This window comes from Suricata suricatta, chromosome 10, assembly GCF_006229205.1.
Source record: "Suricata suricatta isolate VVHF042 chromosome 10, meerkat_22Aug2017_6uvM2_HiC, whole genome shotgun sequence".
Classification (NCBI taxonomy): domain Eukaryota; kingdom Metazoa; phylum Chordata; class Mammalia; order Carnivora; family Herpestidae; genus Suricata; species Suricata suricatta.
Window position 1 is genome coordinate 56,728,946 of NC_043709.1, and position 23,331 is coordinate 56,752,276.

Consider the following 23,331-nt stretch of genomic DNA (forward strand, 5'->3'; position numbering starts at 1 on the left):
AGCCGTCTGTACCTGGCTCCTTCTGATTGGCTTAGGTGAGCTCCAAGCCCTTCCTGATTGGGAGCTCTGACTGGGAGCCCGCCGTCCTTTCCGCCGTAGTGTTTGGTTGAGCTTCAGGCGCGGGGGAGAATTGGGGAAACTGGAATTTCCCGCGGAGCTGACGGCGCTTGGTCTCCCCCTACTCATTTTAATTCCACGCGCTCCAAAATATCCGCCATGGAGAAATCTTGGTAATGACCCAATCCCCATAAGCATCCCAAGAACACATCTGACCCCTGCCCTAATCTCTCCCCTCCCCACCGGCGGGGGAGAATTCTGGGTAATTGATTTCTCTGGCTCCCCTAGAGAATTGTGGGTAACTAACCATTTTCATCATGTACCCCTACTCCCGCCCCAATTGTGGGTAACTGGACATTATTATTTCCCCCTGGAGAATCCTGGGTAACATTGCAGGGGACTCTGGGAAACTTGACTTCTCTTATTCTCACTTCCCAAACCCCCACCCCTCATCCTTAATTTTGGGAAACAAGCATCTTAGCCAGTCTCCCTAACTCTTGTCCCACAGTCGCTGCTCCTTCCACTGATGGTCCCGGGGTGAACCAGGCAAGTGGGCAGGCCTGAAGGGAGATGAAAAGGAAATCATGTAGTAGGTTAGATAGCTGGGTAGTGGGGAGTACATAGGGCCTAGAGTAGAAAAAAGGACCCCACTTCCGCCTCTACCTCACTGCACATCCCCTTCCTGCCTGCTTCATTTCCTGCCTGGCATTCTCACATCTGCCTGCCTCATCGCCCCTTTGCGCATATAATCTAGAACACACTAAATACAAATACCTGGGCCAACCTACCACTGACTCAGTTACCTCTTTCCCTTTGCAGGCCAGGATGTCCATTCTAGGCCCACTGGTGCTGTCTTGCTGAAGGCTGGGTCAGGCATCTTAAGGGGCCGTTGCAAGGGAAGGGTGTGACACGGGTCTAATCTGCCATCGTCATCATGAACTTCGAGGGTCTGGACCCTGGACTGGCAGAGTATGCCCCGGCCATGCATTCTGCCCTGGATCCTGTCTTGGATGCCCACCTGAACCCAAGTCTGCTACAGAATGTGGAGCTGGATCCTGAGGGGGTGGCCCTGGAGGCTCTCCCTGTCCAGGAGTCAGTGCACATAATGGAAGGTGTCTACTCTGAATTGCACAGTGTGGTGGCTGAAGTGGGTGTGCCTGTCTCCGTCTCCCACTTTGACTTGCACGAGGAGATGCTGTGGGTGGGAAGCCACGGGGTAAGAACCATACCCCTTTGTAAGGGCTGAAAAAAAAATGTTGGAGATCTTTTATCTGGTTTTAGCCCAAGGACAGCTGCTTTACTGGGAGCCGGAACTGAATTGAGGTGATGAGAGTTAGTTAGGTCTGTAAGTCAAAATCAGGAGGAAGGGAGTGGAAAGAGCCATATAATCCAAGGAGAAATTACGTATGTGTTCTTTTTCAGAAGTCATCCCATTTCTATCACAATTTGCCCATTCTAAGCTTTGATTAATCTGGATAACTGTACCCATCAGTTAGTCTGTAGTGTCCAAATCCAATTTATTTTTTAATTTATTTTTTTAATGTTTTAATTATTTTTGAGAGAGAGAGAGAGAAACAGTGTGAGCAGGGGAGGGTCAGAGAGAGAGGGAGACACAGAATCCAAAGACAGACTCCAGACTCTGAGCTAGCTGTCAGCACAGAGCCTGACGTGGGGCTCGAACCCACGAACTGTGAGATCATGACCTGAGCCTAAGTCAGATGCTTAGCCAACTGAGCCACCCAGGTGCCCCTTCAAATCCAATTTCTAATGCCCCTCTTCTGTTATCATTTTTATAATTATCGAATGTTTAACACATGTTTCTGCATACCTTACATGGAATCATTCTATCTTCTTTGGCTGATTTTAATGTCTCTGAGAGTAGTTATCAATGTTAATTTTTTTTCAACTTTTTATTTTATTTTATTTTATTTTATTTTTTAATTTTTTAAATGTTTTTTATTTATTTTTGAGAGATAGCATGAGCAGGGGAGGGTCACAGAGAGAGGGAGACACAGAATCTGAAGCAGGCTCCAGGCTCTGAGCTGTCAGCACAGAGCCCGATGTGGGGCTCGAACTGTGAGGTCATGACCTGAGCCGAAGCCGGACACTCAACCAACTGAGCCACCCAGGTGCCCCTCAACTTTTTATTTTAGAGCACACAAGCAAGGGAGAGGGGCAGAGTGAGATCTTAAGCAGGCTCCATGCTCAGCACAGAGCCTGATGCGGGGCTTGATCCCACAACCCTGGAATCATGACCTGAGCTGAAATCAAGAATCTGAGCCATTCAGGCACCCCAGTATTAATTTTTTAAATGTGTATCTATGTTGCCAGTATGCTAGAGAACCCAAAGATTTTGTAAGAAATAGTATTCTTGGTTTACTAATTTTCCTTCCATAGGGTATGAATTGTGCTTTTTTCATCAGAAAGAATGTACTTTTTTGATAATACATTCATTTCAGTAGGTAGGGTCTACTGCTATTGTAGACCCAGCAAATAAAACTGAATAAAACAATCCTTGCCCTCAAGGAATTTATGGAACAATGAGGGGAAAAAAAGATATGTAAACAGATAACTTCCTGGTACTTTAGAAGAAACTAAACTGTTTCACTTACTAATTACGAATTTAAGACATAAACTATGAATTTAATATATAAACTGCTAAGTGCCAATGTAAAAATATTTACTGGGTGGAGAAGGGTTAGAGGCCCTCCAGAAGGAAGTGACACCTGAAGTGAGTTCTTGAGGGGTGAGTAGGAGTCAGGTGAAGAAGAGAGGAAAATGCTATCTTGGCAAAAGCAACAGGATAAAGATTTCCAGGACACTAACACAGTGTGATTGCAGATTGCAGGAGCTACAAGCAATTAGGGTTTACTGCTCTGGAAGTAAGGCCGAATAGTTAGACATTACTTCATTGTGTTTTTTGAGCACCTGCTAGGTGCCAGACCTTGCTCTGTGGTATAGATTTGGAATAAGAATTTAAAAAGGCAACAAAAATACATTTACAAGATACTAGGTGGTGTTTAGTATCCTTAAGGAAAATAAAGTGGAGTAAGGGGGTTGAGGTTATGAAGGGTGGGAGGTATTGCTGTTTTAGATAGTTGGTCAGGGGAAGGTCTCTCTGATAAAGTCACATTTGAGTAGAGACCTGGATACAGGCCAGGATGTCCATTCTGAGTCCTCTAGAAGGGAGAGAGAAGCCATGCAGCTATCTGGGGGGTGTGGGGTGGGCAGAACATTCTAGAAAGCTTTATATGCTGTGTTAAAAAAGCTAGGAGTTGATCCTTCACACCACTGATGATTTTTATCCAGAATGATCAGATTATGTTTGCCTCTTAGAATGCTGAAGTAGCAGTATAGTTTGATTTAAGGGGGGACATGGCAGGACTCAGTGGGATCAGCTTAATTTGTAGGTTTTTGTAGCAGTTCACATAGAATATGAAAGCCTGAATGAAGCACTGTAGATATGTAGAAAAGATTTGGGAAATAATTTAGGAAGGAAACAAGATTTAAGTTACTACCAGTGACTTAGTCCTTTGGATGATCATGGTACCATAAGGAATACAGTTAAAAGAAGAATTGAAATGAGGTAAAAATGACAAATTTAATTTAGAATGTAATGAGTTTGGGGTTTTCATGGAATATCTAAAGAGAGATGTTTAGTAGATATTTGGCTGTATAAGTCTGAAGCTTGAGGCAGTGGTCTGGGCTAGAGGAGAGGGTTAGGACCCATCAGTTAAAAGATTGATGGTTAAAACCTAGAGCGTGTATGAGATTGCCTAGGAAGACTAGTGAGAAAGTAATGGACTGGGAATAGCCATGGTTCAAGAGTGGTCTGAAAGGAAGCACACAAAGAGAAGGTATGAGCTCAGAGTGAGGAGTGAAACCAGTAGTGAGTGATGTCATAGGAGCCAAGGGTGGAATGAGTTTCACATTCTCTCCATTGCAGCCTGTGACCCACAGTGCACATTTCCCAGATGAGATTAAGATTTGAATGTGGAACATAAGAAAGCCAGCTGGTCAGTGGAGGATCAGACTCACATCCCTGACCTGAAACTGTTCTAACCAACTAAGCCATTACCTATTCAGCAGGGTCATTGTGAGGATAAAATGAGGTAGCGTTTACAAAAGTACTTTGTAAAACATTAAACAGAAGATAGTATTATCAATGTCATTGTCACTTACATTGGTCCCTAGCTGTATGCCTTAGTTGCTGTTAGCCAGAAAGGCCAAGCAAGAATGGAGAAAAGTTGAGCAATGTCCTTCCTGACCTATATCTGGGGTGGCTCTGCCCCTCTACTCAGGTTGTGTCTCATCTTTTTGTCCCCACAGGGCCATGCCACTTCATTTTTTGGCCCCGCCTTGGAGCGTTACTCATCCTTTCAGGTCAATGGCAGTGATGACATTCGACAGATACAGAGCCTGGAAAATGGTATCCTATTTCTCACCAAGAACAACCTCAAGTATATGGCTCGTGGGGGCCTCATTATATTTGATTACCTGTAAGTGGCTTTTCAGCTCTGGACTGGTAAAGAGAGTCCCTTCTAAAATGGGGTGTCTAAAGGATTGGAAATTTTCAAGACATTGGTCCCTTAGCCTTTCCTTTCTCCTCTAGGTTGGATGAGAGTGAGGATATGCACAGTCTCCTGCTGACTGACAGCAGCACTCTGCTTGTTGGTGGGCTGCAGAACCACATATTGGAAATTGACCTTAACACTGTCCAAGAGACTCAGAAGGTATAAGACTAGAGCAAGAAAGACCCAGGCAGGGCCTGAGGTTTTTGGGGGGCCAGGGATATGGCTACACTGGAAACATGCCTAAGATATATGTGCCATCTTTCTGTTCCTTTGGTCTGTGGGAAGAATTATTCTCACTGGTTTTTCTGCTTTCCTCCCCAGTATGCAGTTGAGACACCTGGAGTCACCATTATGAGACAGACAAATCGCTTCTTCTTCTGTGGCCACACATCTGGCAAGGTGGCTCGGTTCCATGTTTTCTCCTACCACATGGCCCTGTTTCATCAGATGTGTGCTGGAGCTCTTCCTTTCCCTCAGTTCTGGGGCTGTAGTTGGAGGCACAGGAGGAGTGACCTGAGTCCCTATTCAACCATGTTATACTAGATTGTCTTTCAGGCTGATGCCTTCTGTGGTAACTAGATAACTTTGAGGCAAGAGAGTAAACAAGAGTTCTCTTTGGAGTCCCTTCCAACTCTTGGCCCCTCTTTTTGTCTGTTTTGTGCTTTAATTGCCTGTATCCTAGAGCCTTAGTTCTTTTGGCAGAGGGTTAGGTAGGTGGCGAGTACTTTCCCTGATAACAGTGTTGGCAGATAACTGAGTTATCTCTTCTTCAGGTTTCTCTGCGAGACCTCCGTACTTTTAAGGTGGAGCATGAGTTTGATGCTTTCTCGGGGAGTCTGTCAGATTTTGATGTGCATGGCAACCTGCTGGCCGCCTGTGGCTTCTCCAGCCGCCTCACTGGCCTGGCCTGTGACCGTTTCCTCAAGGTGTATGATCTGCGCATGATGCGTGCCATCACACCACTTCAAGTACATGTGGATCCTGCCTTCTTGCGCTTCATCCCTACATATACTTCTCGACTTGCTATCATCTCCCAGTCGGGTAGGAAGGACTATAGGAAGGGGTAGGAGGGGTCAATGAGTGAAGGAGAAGTAGACACCGGAAGGAGTATACTCCTAGGAACCTCTGTGTTGGGGGAAATAGTAAACTTTCAGTGGGTTCTCAGGGTCTCACTTAGGTTTGGTCAGAGATTAGAGCTTTTATTTTCTCCCTGAGTGTGAAGAACACAGAAAAAGATAAAGGTGGAGCAGGCAGAACAACTTAGAACTGCCTGTTACCACAGGGTAACAGACCTGCCTGTGGTTTATGAGAAGGCATCAGATGGTATTATTTGTATCTCTGGGCATGAACTTAGGCCCCTTCTTTTCCTGATACCAGGGGAAGAGGATAGGAAGAGCATAAAAGGATGGCCCCCTTTCAAACTTCCAGGGCTCATAGCACTTCCTCCTCTCTCCTAGGGCAATGCCAGTTTTGTGAGCCCACAGGCTTGGCCAACCCAGCAGACATCTTTCATGTGAATCCCGTGGGGCCTCTGCTAATGACATTTGACGTATCAGCCAGCAAGCAGGCCCTGGCCTTTGGGGATTCCGAGGGCTGTGTGCACCTCTGGACTGATTCCCCTGAACCTTCCTTCAACCCTTTCTCCCGTGAGACGGAGTTTGCTTTGCCCTGTCTTGTGGACTCACTGCCTCCTCTGGACTGGAGCCAGGACCTGCTGCCTCTTTCCCTCATCCCTGTCCCGCTCACCACTGACACGCTTCTCTCTGATTGGCCTGCTGCCAACTCCGCTCCAGCTCCCAGGTTGTACCTCACATCTGGGTCAAAAGGAGGGAGGGGGAAAGAGCCAAGATACCAGGATTCCCTGTAGTCTCCTTCCTTGATTTTTGTATGCCTCCAATACTTTCTTTTCTGGCTCCTTGGGGCTTGGGGATTGGATAAGCAGGTACCACAACCTTCAAGCCCTAGAACTATACTACATTATAGGCGAGCGCCCCCTGTGGATGCAGAGATTCTACGCACCATGAAGAAGGTGGGCTTCATTGGCTATGCACCCAACCCCCGCACCAGGCTGCGCAATCAGGTATGTTCAGAGGAGAGGGGGTCAGCCCCCACCCCAGACCTTTTGGATTTCTCCTGTCTTGTTTCTTTACTAGTCCTCATCAGTTTTTGCTTTTAGTCAATCATTAAGAGGTTTTTGAGGTCTAATGAATGGAAAGTACCATGGTAGGCCTTAGGGAGAATTCAGAGATAGAGTCTTTGCTATTAAGAAGTTTAGTATTTGGCTGGTGAAGATAAGACCTGTCTGTAACAAGTTATTTGTTCTATTGTTAAGTACTAAGTGAATGTTACAAGCATTCACTGCCAGGACTGTTTAGAGGGAAAATGTTACTCAAGGAAGACATACTGGAAAAGGTAGATATTGAGCTGGAAAGGTGAAAGATGGGTAAGTAGAAAGTAACATGGGATCAGTGTTAGCAGAGGCCTCAAGAAGCATAACTGCAAAAGGTGTATCTGACTGGCACTGTGACTGGACCAGTCTGGCTAGAGTGGTAGTTAGTGCTAGGAAATAGTGTGACTTTTGAGGTTGGAAAGGGCCTGGTTGTGAAGCCTTAATTCCAGTGTATAGGGATAGAAGTGATACACTGAAAAAGATGTTTCGGTAGAGTTTGGTGGCGGGATGTTGGACAGAGTGAGTGTACTGAGCCATGCGTGGAAGCTATCACAGTTGTCCAGCTGTGGTGAGGTAGGGTGGTGGCAATGGTAATAAAAAGGACACGGTGGATGCTGAAACTTCATGAAATTTGAAGGTTCAGTGTTGGGATAAAGGTGGGGGGAAATCAAAGATAATTAAGACATCCAGCCAAATACCTCTTTTTAAAAATTCTAGATTCCTTACCGACTCAAAGAGTCAGACAGCGAATTTGACAACTTCAGCCAGGTCACTGAGTCACCGATCGGGCGGGAAGAGGAGCCACATCTCCACATGGTCTCTAAGAAATACCGCAAGGTGCTGGGGGTTACCAAGGAAGGAGCCCTGTGGGATGTGGGGAAAGGTTCCCTGGGAAGAGGGGGTCTTTCTAGAAAGGATCAAAGGACTCAGTCGAGAAGCCTTCACTTACCACCTGGACTCAGGAGGGAGGTTTGGGGGAAGGTTGTGAACACTGCAAAGGATTAGGGGACTCTGAAGATACCTTCATTTTGCTCAGACTATTTCTGCCTCAGGTAACCATCAAGTACTCCAAGCTAGGGTTGGAGGACTTTGACTTCAAACACTACAATAAGACCCTGTTTGCTGGATTAGAGCCCCACATTCCTAACGCCTACTGTAACTGCATGATCCAGGTAAGGATATTCCTGCGACCTGATCATGGCTATGGCCTTTCTTCTCTGTGGCCCCATACCCTCTGCTCTTTTTCCAGGTCTCCAACCAAGCCTACTTTGCCATGGCCTCCACTACCATTCTTTCTTGCTCCACAGCCTTCAAGTCTCCTCTGTGTACTCCATTCTTCAGTAGACTCCTGACCTGTATTCTTCACCAGCTCATTTAACCATCCCATCTCTCTTCCTCTTCATAGCAGTTGCCTACATCAGTTCTCCTGTTCTTTTCCCCAGGTGCTCTACTTTCTCGAGCCCGTTCGCTGTCTTATACAGAACCATCTTTGCCAGAAGGAGTTCTGTCTGGCATGTGAACTGGGTTTCCTCTTCCACATGTTGGATCTCTCTCGAGGTGACCCTTGTCAGGTCAGTGTCTGGAGACTGGGGATGATAAAAGGGGAAGGGAGATAGACAGTAGGCAGAGACATTGCTGTGCAAATGACAACAGAAGAGAAAATTGCCCCATTCTACCAACACACTTCCTGAATTCCAGGGCAGTAATTTTCTTCGGGCATTCCGCACCATTCCTGAGGCCTCGGCCCTTGGTCTGATCCTGGCTGACTCAGATGAGGCTTCAGGCAAAGGCAATCTCGCCAGGCTTATTCAGAGGTGGAATCGCTTCATTCTCACTCAACTGCATCAGGATATGCAGGAGCTAGAAGTACCCCAGGCTTATCGAGGTGCTGGAGGCAGGTATGGAATCAGGACATGAACAGTTAAAGCCACGCCGACAGGCCCCTCTGTTACTTACAGAATCTCCTAACTGCCTCCCTGTGCGTGTGTATTGCCTTCCCTGCCCTTAGCAGTTTTTGCTCATCGGGGGACTCTGTCATCGGGCAGCTGTTCAGCTGTGAGATGGAGAATTGCAGCCTCTGCCGCTGCGGCAGTGAGACCGTGCGAGCCTCTTCCACCCTGCTCTTCACGCTCTCCTACCCCGAGGGTAGCAACAGTGGTATACCCTGCAGCTGGGTTGGGAAGGTTCCCTCACGTGTCCCATAACATCAAGGAGAGGGTGTTGGGAGGCTAACACTGGGTAGAGAGGAGAACCTAGAGTGAAGCATCCAGTTTCCCCTCAGATAAAACCGGGAAGAACTGGGACTTTGCTCAGGTGCTGAAGCGAAGCATCTGCCTCGAGCAGAATACACAGGCCTGGTGTGACAACTGCGAGAAGTACCAGCCCACGGTGAGTCCTCCCATGTTGGGGACTTGATGTGATCTCATCTGAGACTCGCTATGTCCGCACCGCCATCCAGGGATCAATAGGGAGTGGGTGGAGCCTCAGTTTGAAAATCAGGTCCAGGTTCTCCTGTTCCCATCCAGGTTTTTTTCCTCTAGACTCCCTGCCATTCCTTGTTTGTTTTTTCCTCTCAGATTCAGACCCGCAACATCCGCCATCTGCCAGATATTCTTGTCATCAACTGTGAGGTGAACAGCTTGAAAGAAGCTGATTTCTGGAGAATGCAGGCTGAGGTAAGGACCAGGTCTAGAAGCAGGATTTAGGTGTTCTTCTTAGTTTTCTCTCCCTTCTGTGTTCAATATATGATTAATGTTCCTAAGGAATCAGATATTTTCTCCTTTCTGTTCAGGTTGCCTTCAAGATGGCAATAAAAAAACATGGAGGAGAAATCTCTAAGAATAAAGAGTTTGCTTTAGCTGATTGGTAGGTACTGTCTGGTCGGGGGTGGGGGGTGGGGTCAAAGGATTGAGCTTCCCAGTGGCTTCTCTGGTCACTGGCTAGATCTCAGAATGGATTTCTTTTTTTTTTTTTAACACCCTCCCCCCCCTCAGAATGGATTTCTAATTCTCTTGTCCTGATAGGAAGGAACTAGGGAGTCCAGAGGGCATGCTGATGTGTTCCTCCATTGAGGAGTTGAAGAATGTCTGGCTTCCTTTCTCCATTCGCATGAAGATGACCAAGAATAAAGGGCTGGATGTTTGCAATTGGACTGATGGGGATGAGATACAGGTTGTTGAACAACTGGGAAGAGAAGGGGGAATAAGGGAGAGAAGGTTGGGGCAGAAGCAGGGCAAGGGGAAGATGGAACTTAGTATAGGGAAAAGGAAGGGAATAAAGCCATGTATTTACCAGCTGTGGGCTTTTCCAGAGTGACTCAGTTCAGTATTTAGAGTCTTAGATGGGCTAGGATGGAGATAACCCACCCTGGTCCCCCATCCCCACCCCCAAACTCCCTGTCCTCTCTCCCCATTCCCCTTCCTTCCCCATCCTTAAACTTAGCTTAGCAGCCTGGGTACCCCCCTCACAGTGGGGCCCAGCCAGGGCAGAGGAGGAGCATGGTGTCTTTGTGTATGACCTGATGGCTACTGTGGTACACATCCTGGACTCACGCACAGGGGGCAGCCTGGTGGCTCACATCAAAGTTGGAGAGACCTACCACCAGCGCAAGGAGGTGAGTGAGATAATACAAGGTAGGGACACTCCTGGTGGTAGCCACAATGGAGTCCCAGGTCTGTCCTTATCTTGAGTCTGAGTGGTCCAGCTCTCACTTTATCATCTGTCTTTTGCTGTATTTCCACAGGGTGTTACCCACCAGCAGTGGTATCTCTTCAATGACTTTCTTATTGAACCTATTGATAAGGTTAGTTGTAACACATTCCATTCACCCTTTCATCTCCCCTTTTCCAAGAATTCTCGTCCTCAGTGCTCCAGAGAATGCCGGGCAGATTCAGGAGGGAGGGATGGGTCCTCAAGAATAAAAAGTGTTAGCAAAACTAAACGTAGTACATGAGTTCTGTCTTCTGTCTGGCCTGGGAAAAAGGAAAAAGGGGCATCTATATATAGGCCATGAGTCCTTTTTCTTTTATAGCATGAAGCTGTGCAGTTTGACATGAATTGGAAAGTACCTGCTATCCTTTATTACGTCAAAAGGAATCTTAATTCCAAATACAACCTGAACAGTAAGTGGTACAGAGTAGACTCAAGAGTGTGGCAGTTTAGATTGGTCTTTTGGAAGAGATCTTGTTAAGATTAGGATAAGTAACCAGTGTTATTATTTCCAGGGATACTAAAGAGATTCTTGGTCATCAGGTCCTATATCAGAACCTGGAGATCCTAAGGGTATAGAGGGGAATAGATGATGGGGGAGAATCTGATCAAAAGGGAAAAGTTTTGATTTTGAGTCTCATCATTCTCCCCAAGGGAAGCTTTCTTCTTCTTTTGGAGATGAACTCCTTATAAGGTTCCTTTTTGGTGCCTTTAAACCATAGTTTCTGTGCAACTTTATTTTTCTAGATTTTCTAAGCTAAAGTCAAAGTCTTATTGTTTCCTCTCTGCTTTTTTGTTTTTTCTTAGCATATTTCTTAATAGTTTTCTGATTTGACCTGTTCCATCTATCTGTTCACCAGACACAACTTTTTATTCACATGCTTTGATTATTGAGAGATCACAGTGTCAGGGCGCCTGGGTGGCTCAGTCGGTGAAGCAGCCGGCTTCAGCTCAGGTCATGAACTCACGGTTTGGTTCGTGGGTTTGAGCCCCACATCGGGCTCTGTGCTGACAGCTAGCTCAGAGCCTGGAGCCTGCTTCAGATTCTGTGTCTCCCTCTCTCTCTGACCCTCCCCTGCTCACACTGTCTCTCTGTCTCTCAAAAATAAAAGACATAAAAAAAAAATTTGAGAGATCACAGTGTAGACCCAGTGTCTGGTCAGCCATCCTGGGTTTCCCTCCCCTGGTTACTTCCCTATCCCTAACCATCTGTCTTCTGGGTTTTCTCTTCCAGTCAAGAACCCTATTGAGGCAAGTGTCCTGCTAGCTGAAGCCTCTCTAGCACGGAAGCAGCGAAAAACGCATACTACCTTTATTCCACTGATGCTGAATGAGATGCCACAGGTTGGAGATCTGGTGGGCCTAGATGCTGAGTTTGTCACTCTTAATGAGGTAAATAAGACCAAAAGGGTGTGGTGTTGGAACAGAACTCTGGAAATATTAGGAGTCATAAGCAGTTCTCTGATTACCTTATCAACTCTTCTCATATAGGAGGAAGCAGAGTTACGCAGTGATGGCACCAAGTCCACCATCAAACCAAGCCAGATGTCAGTAGCAAGGATTACTTGTGTTCGAGGCCAGGGACCCAATGAGGGTATCCCCTTCATTGATGACTATATCTCTACCCAGGAGCAGGTATTAAGATATGGAGGTACAAGCGAGACAGACCTTGTGCTAACATAGAGTGCTCTAAAACCCAGGGAAGAGTATCAGGGGGAGACTCTGCACCTCACTTCCTGAGCAACTTCTCGTTTTCTCTATGCCTAGGTGGTGGATTACTTGACTCAGTACTCGGGGATTAAGCCAGGAGACCTAGATGCCAAGATTTCCTCTAAGCACCTCACAACTCTCAAGTCTACCTACTTAAAGCTTCGTTTTCTTATAGATATTGGAGTCAAGTTTGTGGGTCATGGTCTGCAGAAGGACTTCCGGGTCATCAACCTCATGGTTCGGGCAGGGCTCTTTTTAAGAGTTTCCTTTGAATATGGGACCTTAAGGGTATACATTGTGCTTTTGGAGAATGGGAAATTATGGTTCACCTACCTTCAGTCTCCCACTCTTTTATCTCTGCCAGGTACCCAAGGACCAAGTCCTTGACACTGTCTATCTCTTTCATATGCCCCGAAAACGAATGATTTCCCTGCGATTCCTTGCTTGGTACTTCCTAGGTGAGTTGATGTACCTTGTAGGCCCTTATGGTGCTCATTAAGAGCAGGAAAAATTGTTGGAGGAATCAAAGGAGTAGGGAGGACCCTGACTTAGTGGTGAGAATTACAAATGGATTTAAGTAACTTCAGTATCCCTCTGCACTAGGTACGGTGTTTGGCTCTTTCCCTTATGGGCAGTCAAGCTTTTTATTGATTATTGGGAGTAGGGGATGTGATTATGGGACATGTTCTTACTTTTCCTTTACTAGGTTCCAAACTATTCCACCTCTAATTCCCTCAGACCTGAAGATCCAAGGGGAAACCCATGACAGTATTGAAGATGCCCGCACAGCCCTTCAACTCTACCGAAAGTATCTGGAGCTAAGCAAAAATGGCACGGAGCCTGAATCCTTCCACAAAGTGCTCAAGGGTCTTTATGAGAAGGGCCGAAAGATGGACTGGAAGGTTCCTGAGCCTGAGGGTCAGACAAGTCCCAAGAGTAAGGCCTGGATTGGGACAAGGGAAACCGGACAGGGTGGGTTTTGATTGCATATGTGAAGATTATACTTATCATAATAATGATGATGGTGATGTTAACAATAGTACCAACCCTACCTTACATTTGTAGAGCACTCAGTAGTTTACAAAGCACCTCCCAACAGTCAGTGAAATAGATTGTATTCTTGAAAGTCTGCATTGATCCTAACTTCCTCCTGCCTAATTCTAAAATGCTTGTTAACTTTTTTTACATTTATTTATTTTTGAGAGACAAGAGTGAGACAGAGCACGAGCGGGGGAGGGGCAGAGAAAGAGGGGGACACAGAATCCGAAGCAGGCTCCAGACTCTAGGCTCTGAACAAGCTGTGAGCACAGAGCCCAAGACGGGGCTTGAACTCATGAACCGTGAGATCATGACCTGAGCTGAAGTCAGATGCTCAACCGAATGAGCCACCCAGGCGCCCCTAATTCTAAAATGATTGGGGCAGATTTGCCCCCTTTTCCTTCATAAATAGTATTCCAGGTGCTTTTTCTTCACTCATCTTAAGAGTCAATGCTCTTGATTTTGTCTCTGACAGATGCTGCTGTCTTCTCCTCAGTGTTGGCACTCTGACCTCACCCTCTCCCAGTGACCTACCACCTCTCCCTTCAGTGTTCTGTGCCCCAGAACTGGGAGATGGCCTCCCAAGTTGGCTGTACCTTGTCCGCTTCCAGAATTGGACCTGCTCAGGGTCTACAGATGGTGCTATTAATAGAACTGGAATGCAGCAGAGTTGCTGCAAAGGAAGAGGTGCCAGATTCCTTTTTCATTCTTTGCAAAATAGCAGGCCAGAAACAGAGTCTAGAATTGGCCCAAATGGAAAGAAATTGGTATTCTCAACAAATATCCTGGGTAACAAATATCCAGGCAAAAAATACTCCTGGAACCAGTACTCTTAAGTTCCTAGTTGGCTAAAGACTCAGGTCCCGGACAGTGATAGGATATAAGACTGCTCAAGTCTCTGCTTGAAGGATGCCTGGATAGACCAGGACATAGAGTATTGGTAGCACTAGCAAACCAGTGTTGCCAACACCATCATTGCCAAAAAGCCTTTGGGTCCTAGACACAGCTTGGCTGCTGTCTTCACTCCTGCTGACAGCTGAGAAGCATCTGTCTTCCATCCACTCTCCTCTCCCAAGTTTTGTTATTTTTAAAAATTTTGTTTTTAAATGCATGTTTTATAAAATAAAAACAAAAATGTTATTGGCTTGTCATCTATGTCATTAGAGACCTGCAAGTGTGAGATGCTCTGACTTAAGCTCTCCTCTTCTTTCTTTGTGTTGGCTTTCTATAACAACTGGGGAAAACCAAATTTCCACCTAGAAAAGAAGGTGAAGGTCTGGAGTCCAAAGTTAAGGTTATTGGAGGAATAGAATTATATCTTTCCTGGACGGTTATTTTTAGCTCTTTGCTATGGCTGCCTAGTACCTTAAGGTCTGATTCTTTTAAGATGCGCAGTATGGTTTCTTCCTAAAAGTAAAGTTGGGGAAACTGACAAACTGCAGGGCTTGTTATCTTAAGACCTGTAGCTACTAACAGGATCTGTTGAGGTGCTTCCTGGGAAATGTAGTTTTACCGGGTATTGAAGCCCGGGCTACTCACAGGATAGCAGGGTACCTTTCTTTTGAAAGGTCCTAGCCCACCTAGACTGACACACCCACGCGTCTGACCGCGTCCTTACGCCACGCCGTGCTCTGTCCTTGCTTCAGGCCACTCCTGTTCTTCGGCTGACCCCTGGTGGTCACGTGGAGCTGCTCGCCACGCAAGTCTGGGTCCTTCTGCGATCCATCGGGGTCCTCACAGCCTGGAAGCCGCTCCGGAGCTGCCTGTTCGCGCGAGAGTTTGGAGGGGCGGGTGTGGGGTCGGTCTCCGGTGTGGGTCTCGAACCACAGCGCTTCGGAGCCGTGCTTAGGCTGCCGCTTAGAGTGGGGCGAGCTGGGTCAGGCAGTCGCTGGGTCACCCGTGCCTGGAAAGTGCCGGAGCGCTCTGGAGAATCCTGGACAGCCCCGCTCCCCCGCAGCCAGGTGCTAGGGTCGGGAGTAAAGTGAGAGTCCAGCCGTTTTCGAGCGCCTGGGCCACGGCGGCGGCCCTGGGAGCAGAGGTGGGACGGATGCGAGTGACCCTGAGGGTCGGGGATGGACTGGAAAGAAGGCAATGGCGGCGTCCTCGGGAAGGGGGCTGGTCCGCACGGGAAACAGCTTTGGAGGTGGGGATGCAGTAATCTAAGGTGGTGGGTCCAAATAGGCCCCAGGTATAGAGTGTTCTTGTCCTGCCCACTATCTCTCTGCCTATTGGCCTGAATCAGCTGCTTGCCTTGCCGGCAGCTTCTCTGTGCCTTCCGTCCTCGCTTAATCGCCAACCTCCGTTCCGCAGCTGCCACATAACCGTGTGAGCCCTAGGCAGCCGTCGCTGAAGTACCAACATCTGGGGCCTCACCTGTCGACGTAGTGTCTGGGCCTGAGCCCCATGTCTCTAGCTCGCGCTCTCACTCACCGCGGGGTGGGGGTAGAGATCGGAGTCCTCAAGTGCTGGAAGAGAGGAGCTCCTTTGTGTCCTGTCCATTTCCTGAAAAGTTGAGCCAGAGTCACACCGAGGCCTTTGTAGGCCTTGGGATGAGGGATGAGGGATGAGGGGTAAGGGTAATGGAGCCGACTCCTCACACCTATGCTCTATTCCACCCCAATCTCAGGTGGAGCAACCCCATTACGCTAAAGATGAAAGGCTGGGGTTGGCTGGCCCTGCTTCTGGGGGCCCTGCTGGGAACTGCCTGGGCTCGGAGGAGCCAGGATCTACATTGTGGAGGTAAGAGCACAAAGAAGTGAGAGGAAGGAGGGTGGGGAAGACAGAGAAAGCATGAGATACAGGGCCTGGGAGAAGAACGAATGGAAATCCCTGGGTTGATTTCCTTTCTCTCCTTCTTCCTCATTCTTTCTCTCCCCTCACACCAGCTTGCAGGGCTCTGGTGGATGAACTAGAGTGGGAAATTGCCCAGGTGGATCCCAAGAAGACCATTCAGATGGGCTCTTTCCGAATCAATCCAGATGGCAGCCAGTCAGTGGTGGAGGTAACTGTTATGTTCCCCCAAATAAAGTAGTCACTCTGACTTTGAATGAGAACTCAACTGATTAAGAAGGACCTTGGTTTAATAGAAATTGGCCCAGAAAGGTGTCTAAAATATTGAGCTGTCACATTTGTAAGAGGCTGGAGGCTATAACCTGTGCACTTGCTTTCTGGCTCCAAACCTTAATACTTTATTTTTGCTGTAGTTATTAGGAGACTAGGAACCCTCATCAGCCCCCTCCTCCACATCCATAATTCTTGTCACTCATGTTTTCACTATGGCATAATCATCTACATACAAAAGAGAGAAAGAAAAAGAAGACATTATCCCTGTATTTAGGAAATGTGTGTTTTAGTAGGAAACATAACATATACACAAAGTATATCTAGTGAACAGTATATAAAGAAAAATTACGGTTATGATGTTTGTGAGATGCTTTATAATCATCATCCTCAAAGCCTACACTACCTCTCTTATGCTCCTATTGAGAACAGGTATTAGTCTCATTTAATACAAATAAATAAAATCATTAGCTTACACCCATAAGAATTTAAGGAATTCAAAGTTAAGGAACACATAGTTAACTAGGATTAATCAAAGAAGTCTCTGTTTATCTATAATTTGGAATTAATGACACACCTGTTTTATTTCTTAGACTTGTGGTGTGAGGTAAAATAAGGTCATATATTTGAAAGCACTCTGGAATCATATAAATAAACTGTATTGTTTTTAATTAGGGAGGGCTTTTTAGTATAAGTTAGTTGAACTAGATTTGGAAGAAAAAGTAAGGATATAATATACAGAGATGGAAGAATATGATACAAGGCTGAGGACATTTCTAGGTGCCTTATGCTCGCTCAGAGGCCCATCTCACAGAGCTGCTAGAGGAGGTATGTGACCGGATGAAGGAGTACGGGGAACAGATTGACCCTTCCACCCACCGCAAGAACTACGTACGTGTAGTGGGCCGGAACGGAGAATCCAGCGAACTGGACCTACAGGGCATCCGAATTGATTCAGACATCAGTGGCACGCTCAAGTTTGCGGTGAGCTTTGGGAATGGGTAGCTGGCTTTTGAAAGTTAGGGGAGTTATTGGACAGACCATGCAGAAAGTTAAGTTAATCTCCTCCTCCTCTCTGGAGGGGGAGGCAAAAGGCCTCTACTTGCTGTCCTCTCTCATTCATTTCTCCCTTGGGTTGACAGTGTGAGAGCATTGTGGAGGAATATGAGGATGAACTCATTGAATTCTTTTCCCGAGAGGCTGACAATGTTAAAGACAAACTTTGTAGTAAGCGAACAGGTAAACTACTCCCACTTCACTGCCTATTCTCATGGCCCTTTGGAACCTGGCACATTCCTTAGCATGTTCCTCTACTCCCCCCCCCCCCCAGCCCCGCCCCGTCCTCTGATAATAGCTCAAGAATTGACTTAGGGACTTGGGTTGTTCCTCTTCATTCTCTTCCTGTCAGCTCTCAGAATCTGTGACTCCCTCACTTGAGATACAGGTGAGAGGATAGTGGGAATGTTTTGTCATCTAAAAGGATATGCTCTGAAAAATGGTGGTTGGTGTGTGTGCCAGTTTGGTTTTGGGTATTTTCTTGAGTGTGGCATATATCAGTATGAGAGTGGCATTTTCCTTCAAACTTTTATGTGCTATTTTCAGATCTATGTGACCATGCCCTGCACATATCGCATGATGAGCTATGAACCACTGGAGCGGCTCAGACTGACAGGCTTGATGGATCACCCCCAGGAGGGGAAGAGGGTGGCAATGCCTTTTATATTATGTTTTTATTGAAATGAACTGAAAAATTGTGAAACCAAAAGTATGAACTGTGTTGTCTTTTCATATCCAGAATCGACTCTTACATTAGGCTTGAAGATAGGGGATTCCAGACAGGAAAGACAAGGGAAGGAAGTGCTTTGGAAATGGTGTAGCATTTATTCAGCATTTGGTCAGTACCTACTCAATACCATGTGTTTAGAGTCTAATTGTGGAGAGAAGAGGAACCTCTGTGAATAAGCAAGGGAACATAGGTAAGTGTATGGTAGTATGAGATTCTAGAAATGACTTGTATTTATAATGATGAAACAAAGTGTAAGACAGAGCTTGGTCTTGAAGGAAATAATGGACATGCATTATTCTTCCCTCCCTGCCCTTCCAGATGGAGGGATCAGCAATAGCAGACAGGAAGGGGAAATGGATGTGATCAACTCATCAGAAAAGTAAGGGCTTTATAAGATAGGGAGAGATGAGGTAAGGAATGTTATTTAATGAAGGCCCTTGCTTGCTGGCCTAAACTTTTAGATTTGAACCTGCAGCACTAAAGTATACCTTTCTCATCTTCATCTGTCTGTCTGGATTGTAAGTCTGTCTCCACTTTCTGTGTGTAGAAATTCGTACTGGGGCAAGGGATGGAAACCTAAAGGATCCTTCTTTGAGGAGCTTCTCAAACACCTTGATCCAGAGGAATGTCTGTCTCAGGGTTTGGAATGGAACATTTCTATCCCAGGAGTACCTCAGGGAAAGAATACCTGAATAAACATTTTGAAGACTTTTTAAATTAAGCATTTTAGAATCTAAAGGGAAGTTGGAGGTCATACAGTTCACCTCTGCCCATTTTACAGATGAAGAAACTGAGCCCTAGAGATACGACAGGTTCTGGACCAATAAACTCATGTTCCCAAGTGTCAATCTGATCTAATATAGCTGTAAAGTAGCTTCTGTTTTAAGTCTTTTTTCTCCTAATACCCTGTACTAAGCCTGGCACACAAAGTGAATGTGTTCAACAAGTCTTTCTTGTCACAAATCCTGAGAAATCTAACACATGAACTAGTTCAGAGCAAATATCCTGATATTAGTTGACAACTCAGGCTCTAGTGTTAATTCCTTCTTCTCTCATCAGCCATAAGAAATGCAGTATCCTGTCAAGGCTGTTTTCCAGACCAGCTGTTACTATTTTTTCTTCTGTGATGCACATGAATAAGGTTCACATTCTTCATACCCCTGTGAGTATACCCAGGATTGTGTCCATTGACTGCTTCCTGTCTAAAAACTTACTCTTCCATCAGAAAGTTTATCAGAAGTGTGAAAGGATTTACAGGGAACTCGAAATTGTTTTAATGTACAGAAAAGCAAATAAGTCACAAGCTTTAATAAAATAATGTTAGTTGGTAATAAATTACTTGTGATACACCTCACTAGTCTGTCAAGTTATAGCTGTTAAGAACTCTCCAGCTCAACAGTCTTTGCCATTGCTACATGGGGGTGTCCTACATAGGGAAGAGTGGACATTATCCTCCTTGACTTGATCCTCAGAAGGCTAGGAGGATATTCTTTGCACATCTCTTTATTCATATCACAGGTTACCACAAGGAATCCATTAATTTACCTAAATGTTTCTGGAGGCTCCCTACAATGAATGATTCTAGCCCAGTATTTGGTAGATCAAGTGCTAACCCTGCATATCTGGTTACACCTTAAGCTTTAAATGCCTTCTAAAGGTATCTATCGGTAAAATGTTAGAACTTAAAGAAACATTCTCAAAGAGAGTGTTAAATGAGATCCGGGTGTGAGTAGGAAATTTATTATGTGAAAACCCAGTCCTTTAAATATAAATTTTATGGGCACCTCAGTCAGTTAAGCATCTGACTTTGGCTCAGGTCATGATCTCACAGCACGTGGGTTCGAGCCCCACGTCGGACTCTGTGCTAACATCTCAGAGCCTGGAGCCTGCTTCAGATTCTGTGTCTCCCTCTCTCTCTGCCCCTCCCCTGCTCACACTCTGTCTCTCTCAAAATAAAATAAAGACATAAACATTTGTAAAAAATAAATAAATTTTAGGGAATTTTTAGGCTGTTAAAAAGGATTTAGGGACGCCTGGGTGGCTCAGTCGGTTAAGCCTCCGACTTCGGCTCAGGTCAGATCTCACGTTCGTGGGTTCGAGCCCCGCATCACGCTCTGTGCTGACAGGAGCCTGGAGCCTGCTTCCGGTTCTGTGTCCCCTTCTCTCTCTGCCCCTCCCCCTCTCATGCTCTGTCTCTATCAAAAATAAATAAAACATTAAAATAAATAAATAAAATTTTAAAATTTAAAAAAAAAAGGATTCAGAGCAGGGACAAGATTCCTTTAAATACAGGACAGGGATGAATAGCAAAGGAACTAGTTTATGCTGAATACTCCTATAACAAACACACCTTACTTAATCTTTACAGTTCTAAGAAATAGATGTTCCTCCCATTTTTAAAGATGAAGAAACTAAGTTCAAAGAGATTGTGTCTTGGGGAATCAAGACTTCAATCTTAGTGATTGTCTTATCCCTGGGCCAGTGGGTCTTTCTATCTCATTCCCGTAGTGGAGTCTCCATGTTGTCTCTAGTGGCTGTATATATTAGTAGTTGTGCTTGAAAACTACCTCGAAGTTTGAACACATGCCCTCTGACTCTAATAATCAATAGTGAAAAAGCATTATATCCTCCTTTCAGCTATTTTTCCAGACTGATTATAATAAGAAACCCATTCTCCCCCACTGGTCATTTTAGGTGCTAAGTGTTTATCTCTCCTACCTTTATATATTCTGGGAGGGTCACTATTTTCATGTATTTCAGGTATGGATGTACAAACGTTTTACAGAATACACTGAGCTGATGTGCCCAGGAGACCATTAAGAGTGATTCAGAAGTCCCCTTCCTGAGTTACAGCTGATAATTTACAGTCATCACCATACCAACAGTACAGCTTAGTAGTTAAGGTACAGTTTCAGGGCAATTACAAACTATGGCCCTGAGCAGAATACTTTATCTAAACTTTGGTTTCATCCTCTGAGGGGATACTAATATTACCTACATCCTTTAGAGTTGTTGTGAGGATTAATTAAGATAATGCATGTACCACATTATTAGTATTCAGTAAATTTTAGTAACCCATTAAATGCAGGAGTTTGATTTACGGTTGCAGGCGGTTCAGTTGAAGCTTAGGCTGCATTTTCCCACTTACCCTTAGCCACCAGGGGGCACCATCCCCTCTGTCCATTTTAAAGAGGTCCTCCCAAGGTCAAGATGACCTCAATGCTCAGCCTTCTCTCCACTGCCCCCACTAGTTCTTAGGCACTTAGTTTTATTTAGACCTAACACTCATTTGGCTGCTTTATTCATTCCAATCCTCCCTTAACTTTCTTCTCTACTCCCCAGGTCTCATTCACAGTTTAGAAAGAGATTCTAAGCTAGCTTCTGGGAGATCACATTTAGTCCTGATCCCTGGGCTTTCCCACTGGTGTTATAGTAGTGGATGTCAGGACTAAACAACTTCAAAACAAGTCCATAAAGTAGTCATAACAGGAGGTTCCAGGACATGGTGTCAAGAGGCGTAGGGCTTTGCTGTTTCCCACCCTTCTGCCAGTGATTAGAGTTCCAAAATTGGTTACCCTTATGGCCACTCAATAATTTTCTTTTGGTAGCCTCACCCTGAAAATGCCTCCTGTCTTTTGGGGTACTAGAGTTCAGGCCTCTGGTCAGCTGGTTAGTCTCTGTGGATAATTAACCAGAAAGCAGAAACCAGGCCAGACTATTCTAGGGTTAGGAGGAAATCCTCTGTGAGATGCTAAATTGGGAGCAGATATTGATCATTGGAGCTTTGAAGTCGCCGAGAAGGTAGCTGAGGTCAGTGTTCCTTTGGGGCACTGCTCGGCTTCTCTTTATGAAGTTCTTTCCTAAGACCTACCTATCTGATTTCCAAATCAGAGGAGTATTGTTTGGTAGAATGTGAAGCTAGGTACAAGGAAAGTTGGGAAGAGAAAATGGTGGTTTCCTTCTCTTTCCCCAAGTCCAAACTATAAACTAGTTTCTTTATAAAGCAGGTCTATCTAAACCTAGTTTAGATGGTACTGAGACTTCTGAACGTTGTTACTGCTATGTGAGGGGATAAAAGGACTATTCATTTGGAGCTTGGGGTTTGTAGATTAGGTGCCCGGGTCCTTGGGTCAGTTTCGCTCTGCACCTAGGTCAATGACAGTGATGGGTTTAGGAGGTAGAAAGGTCGTGAGGTCTTGTCTACCTAGAGGAGTTAGTGAAAAGTGATGTGGAAGGTCGATTTAGTACTATGGTTTATTTAATGGTCTCTGGGAAGCATAGGATAAGTGTATAAAAGACAGCTATGTAGGAGAAGGGGTCCAGAGGCCCTATGGAAGTGATGGACAGTGAAGGGAGTGATGTGACAGAAAGGGAGGATGCTAATTCCCTAATTTTGGATGAGGGGCTAGTTTGCAGCTTTGGATCTTATGGCTAGATGTGGGGTAAGCTGCCTGCATGGGGTTATGTGACTGGAATGGCAGTGAGACTAATGACCAGGACCCAGAGGTTCTGACTTGGGCTGGAAGCTGCCTTCTTCTTTTTTTTTTTTTTTTTAAGATTTCATTTTTGTAAGTAATGTCTATACCCAGTGTGGGGCTCCAACCTACAACCCTGAGATCCAAAGTAGCATGCTCCACCAACTGAGTCAGGCACCCTTGGAAGCTTTCATATTATGGGGGCATTTATAAGACTTGAATTTCCTGGCACTAGGCACAGAACTGAAATCCTGGCAGGAGACACAGAACTGACAGCCCATAAAGGCACTAGATACTCAGGCTCCTGCCTTTGGTTTCTCTCTCCACATATTGGGGTCTCTTACTATCTATAATTCCATGGCCTCTGCTGACCTCAAATTATCACCAAGCAGCTAACGTCTGTCCACATGACGTCACCTCTATGGCCATTAAGTCATTGACCAAAGACATTCTTTAAGAAAGCATGCCAACGGGGTAGGAGGTGCAGGCACAAATCAGTAGCCATGATAGTATATTAAAGGACTGGCTTCTGAGGACCTTCAAGGTCGGAGTCCTCGGGACTTTTTCCTCTCATATTAACCTGAGAACTAACCCCAAATGCGTTAAGAGCAAGAGGAAGCAAGCCTAAGGAAGTTAACTGAGTTATCAGGCACATACTTAGTCACCTACATGCCCCCCGCCCCCCCCGCCCATTCTTAATTAGCCGAACCCAGGCTGTCCAATCCAGCCCAAAACAACTGCAGTCAACGGTTC

The 23,331-nt window shown here is 45.7% G+C and overlaps 2 protein-coding genes across 8 annotated transcripts; both read left to right on the top strand.

Annotated features, from left to right (window-relative positions):
- The first annotated feature begins 2 nt into the window (after nucleotides 1-2).
- PAN2 (poly(A) specific ribonuclease subunit PAN2) lies at nucleotides 3-14,397 on the top strand. 5 transcript variants are annotated; one of them, XM_029953255.1, is made up of 26 exons: nucleotides 8-230; nucleotides 877-1,273; nucleotides 4,387-4,556; nucleotides 4,670-4,790; nucleotides 4,953-5,030; nucleotides 5,405-5,672; nucleotides 6,089-6,431; nucleotides 6,615-6,711; nucleotides 7,519-7,638; nucleotides 7,854-7,973; nucleotides 8,244-8,372; nucleotides 8,500-8,699; nucleotides 8,810-8,946; nucleotides 9,083-9,189; nucleotides 9,378-9,476; nucleotides 9,593-9,666; nucleotides 9,825-9,972; nucleotides 10,271-10,414; nucleotides 10,544-10,603; nucleotides 10,832-10,922; nucleotides 11,744-11,901; nucleotides 12,001-12,144; nucleotides 12,277-12,456; nucleotides 12,584-12,677; nucleotides 12,958-13,191; nucleotides 13,733-14,397. In XM_029953255.1, the coding sequence occupies exons 2-26, from the start codon at nucleotides 992-994 to the stop codon at nucleotides 13,765-13,767; spliced, it is 3,633 nt and encodes a 1,210-aa protein (XP_029809115.1). In that variant the 5' UTR covers nucleotides 8-230; nucleotides 877-991; the 3' UTR covers nucleotides 13,768-14,397. The 5 variants fall into 5 exon arrangements, 4 of the variants coding, with proteins under 4 accessions (XP_029809118.1, XP_029809115.1, XP_029809116.1 ...); XM_029953256.1 differs by having other exon boundaries at nucleotides 12,958-13,155; XM_029953257.1 differs by having other exon boundaries at nucleotides 8,813-8,946; nucleotides 12,958-13,155.
- Nucleotides 14,398-14,975: 578 nt separating this feature from the next.
- On the top strand, nucleotides 14,976-19,438 carry CNPY2 (canopy FGF signaling regulator 2). 3 transcript variants are annotated; one of them, XR_003914077.1, is made up of 8 exons: nucleotides 15,337-15,400; nucleotides 15,884-15,996; nucleotides 16,143-16,258; nucleotides 17,098-17,301; nucleotides 17,460-17,556; nucleotides 17,726-17,761; nucleotides 17,920-18,293; nucleotides 18,422-19,438. XR_003914077.1 is itself a non-coding variant. In XM_029953267.1 (6 exons), the coding sequence occupies exons 2-6, from the start codon at nucleotides 15,909-15,911 to the stop codon at nucleotides 17,961-17,963; spliced, it is 549 nt and encodes a 182-aa protein (XP_029809127.1). In that variant the 5' UTR covers nucleotides 14,976-15,295; nucleotides 15,884-15,908; the 3' UTR covers nucleotides 17,964-18,082. The 3 variants fall into 3 exon arrangements, 2 of the variants coding, with proteins under 2 accessions (XP_029809127.1, XP_029809126.1); XM_029953267.1 differs by lacking the exons at nucleotides 15,337-15,400; nucleotides 17,726-17,761; nucleotides 18,422-19,438 and adding an exon at nucleotides 14,976-15,295 and having other exon boundaries at nucleotides 17,920-18,082; XM_029953266.1 differs by lacking the exons at nucleotides 17,726-17,761; nucleotides 18,422-19,438 and having other exon boundaries at nucleotides 15,377-15,400; nucleotides 17,920-18,082.
- The last annotated feature ends 3,893 nt before the right edge of the window (nucleotides 19,439-23,331 follow it).

What these genes read in the sequence shown, in the direction of transcription:
- CNPY2 (XM_029953267.1), top strand. Translation starts at nt 15,909, where the DNA reads ATGAAAGGCTGGGGTTGGCTGGCCCTGCTTCTGGGGGCCCTGCTGGGA. An exon ending in GTGGCACGCTCAAGTTTGCG is followed by an intron (nt 17,302 to 17,459) that starts GTGAGCTTTGGG and finishes TTGGGTTGACAG; the next exon opens with TGTGAGAGCATTGTGGAGGA. An exon ending in ACTTTGTAGTAAGCGAACAG is followed by an intron (nt 17,557 to 17,919) that starts GTAAACTACTCC and finishes TGCTATTTTCAG; the next exon opens with ATCTATGTGACCATGCCCTG.
- PAN2 (XM_029953255.1), top strand. Translation starts at nt 992, where the DNA reads ATGAACTTCGAGGGTCTGGACCCTGGACTGGCAGAGTATGCCCCGGCC. An exon ending in CTCATTATATTTGATTACCT is followed by an intron (nt 4,557 to 4,669) that starts GTAAGTGGCTTT and finishes TTTCTCCTCTAG; the next exon opens with GTTGGATGAGAGTGAGGATA. An exon ending in GACAAGGGAAACCGGACAGG is followed by an intron (nt 13,192 to 13,732) that starts GTGGGTTTTGAT and finishes TGTCTCTGACAG; the next exon opens with ATGCTGCTGTCTTCTCCTCA.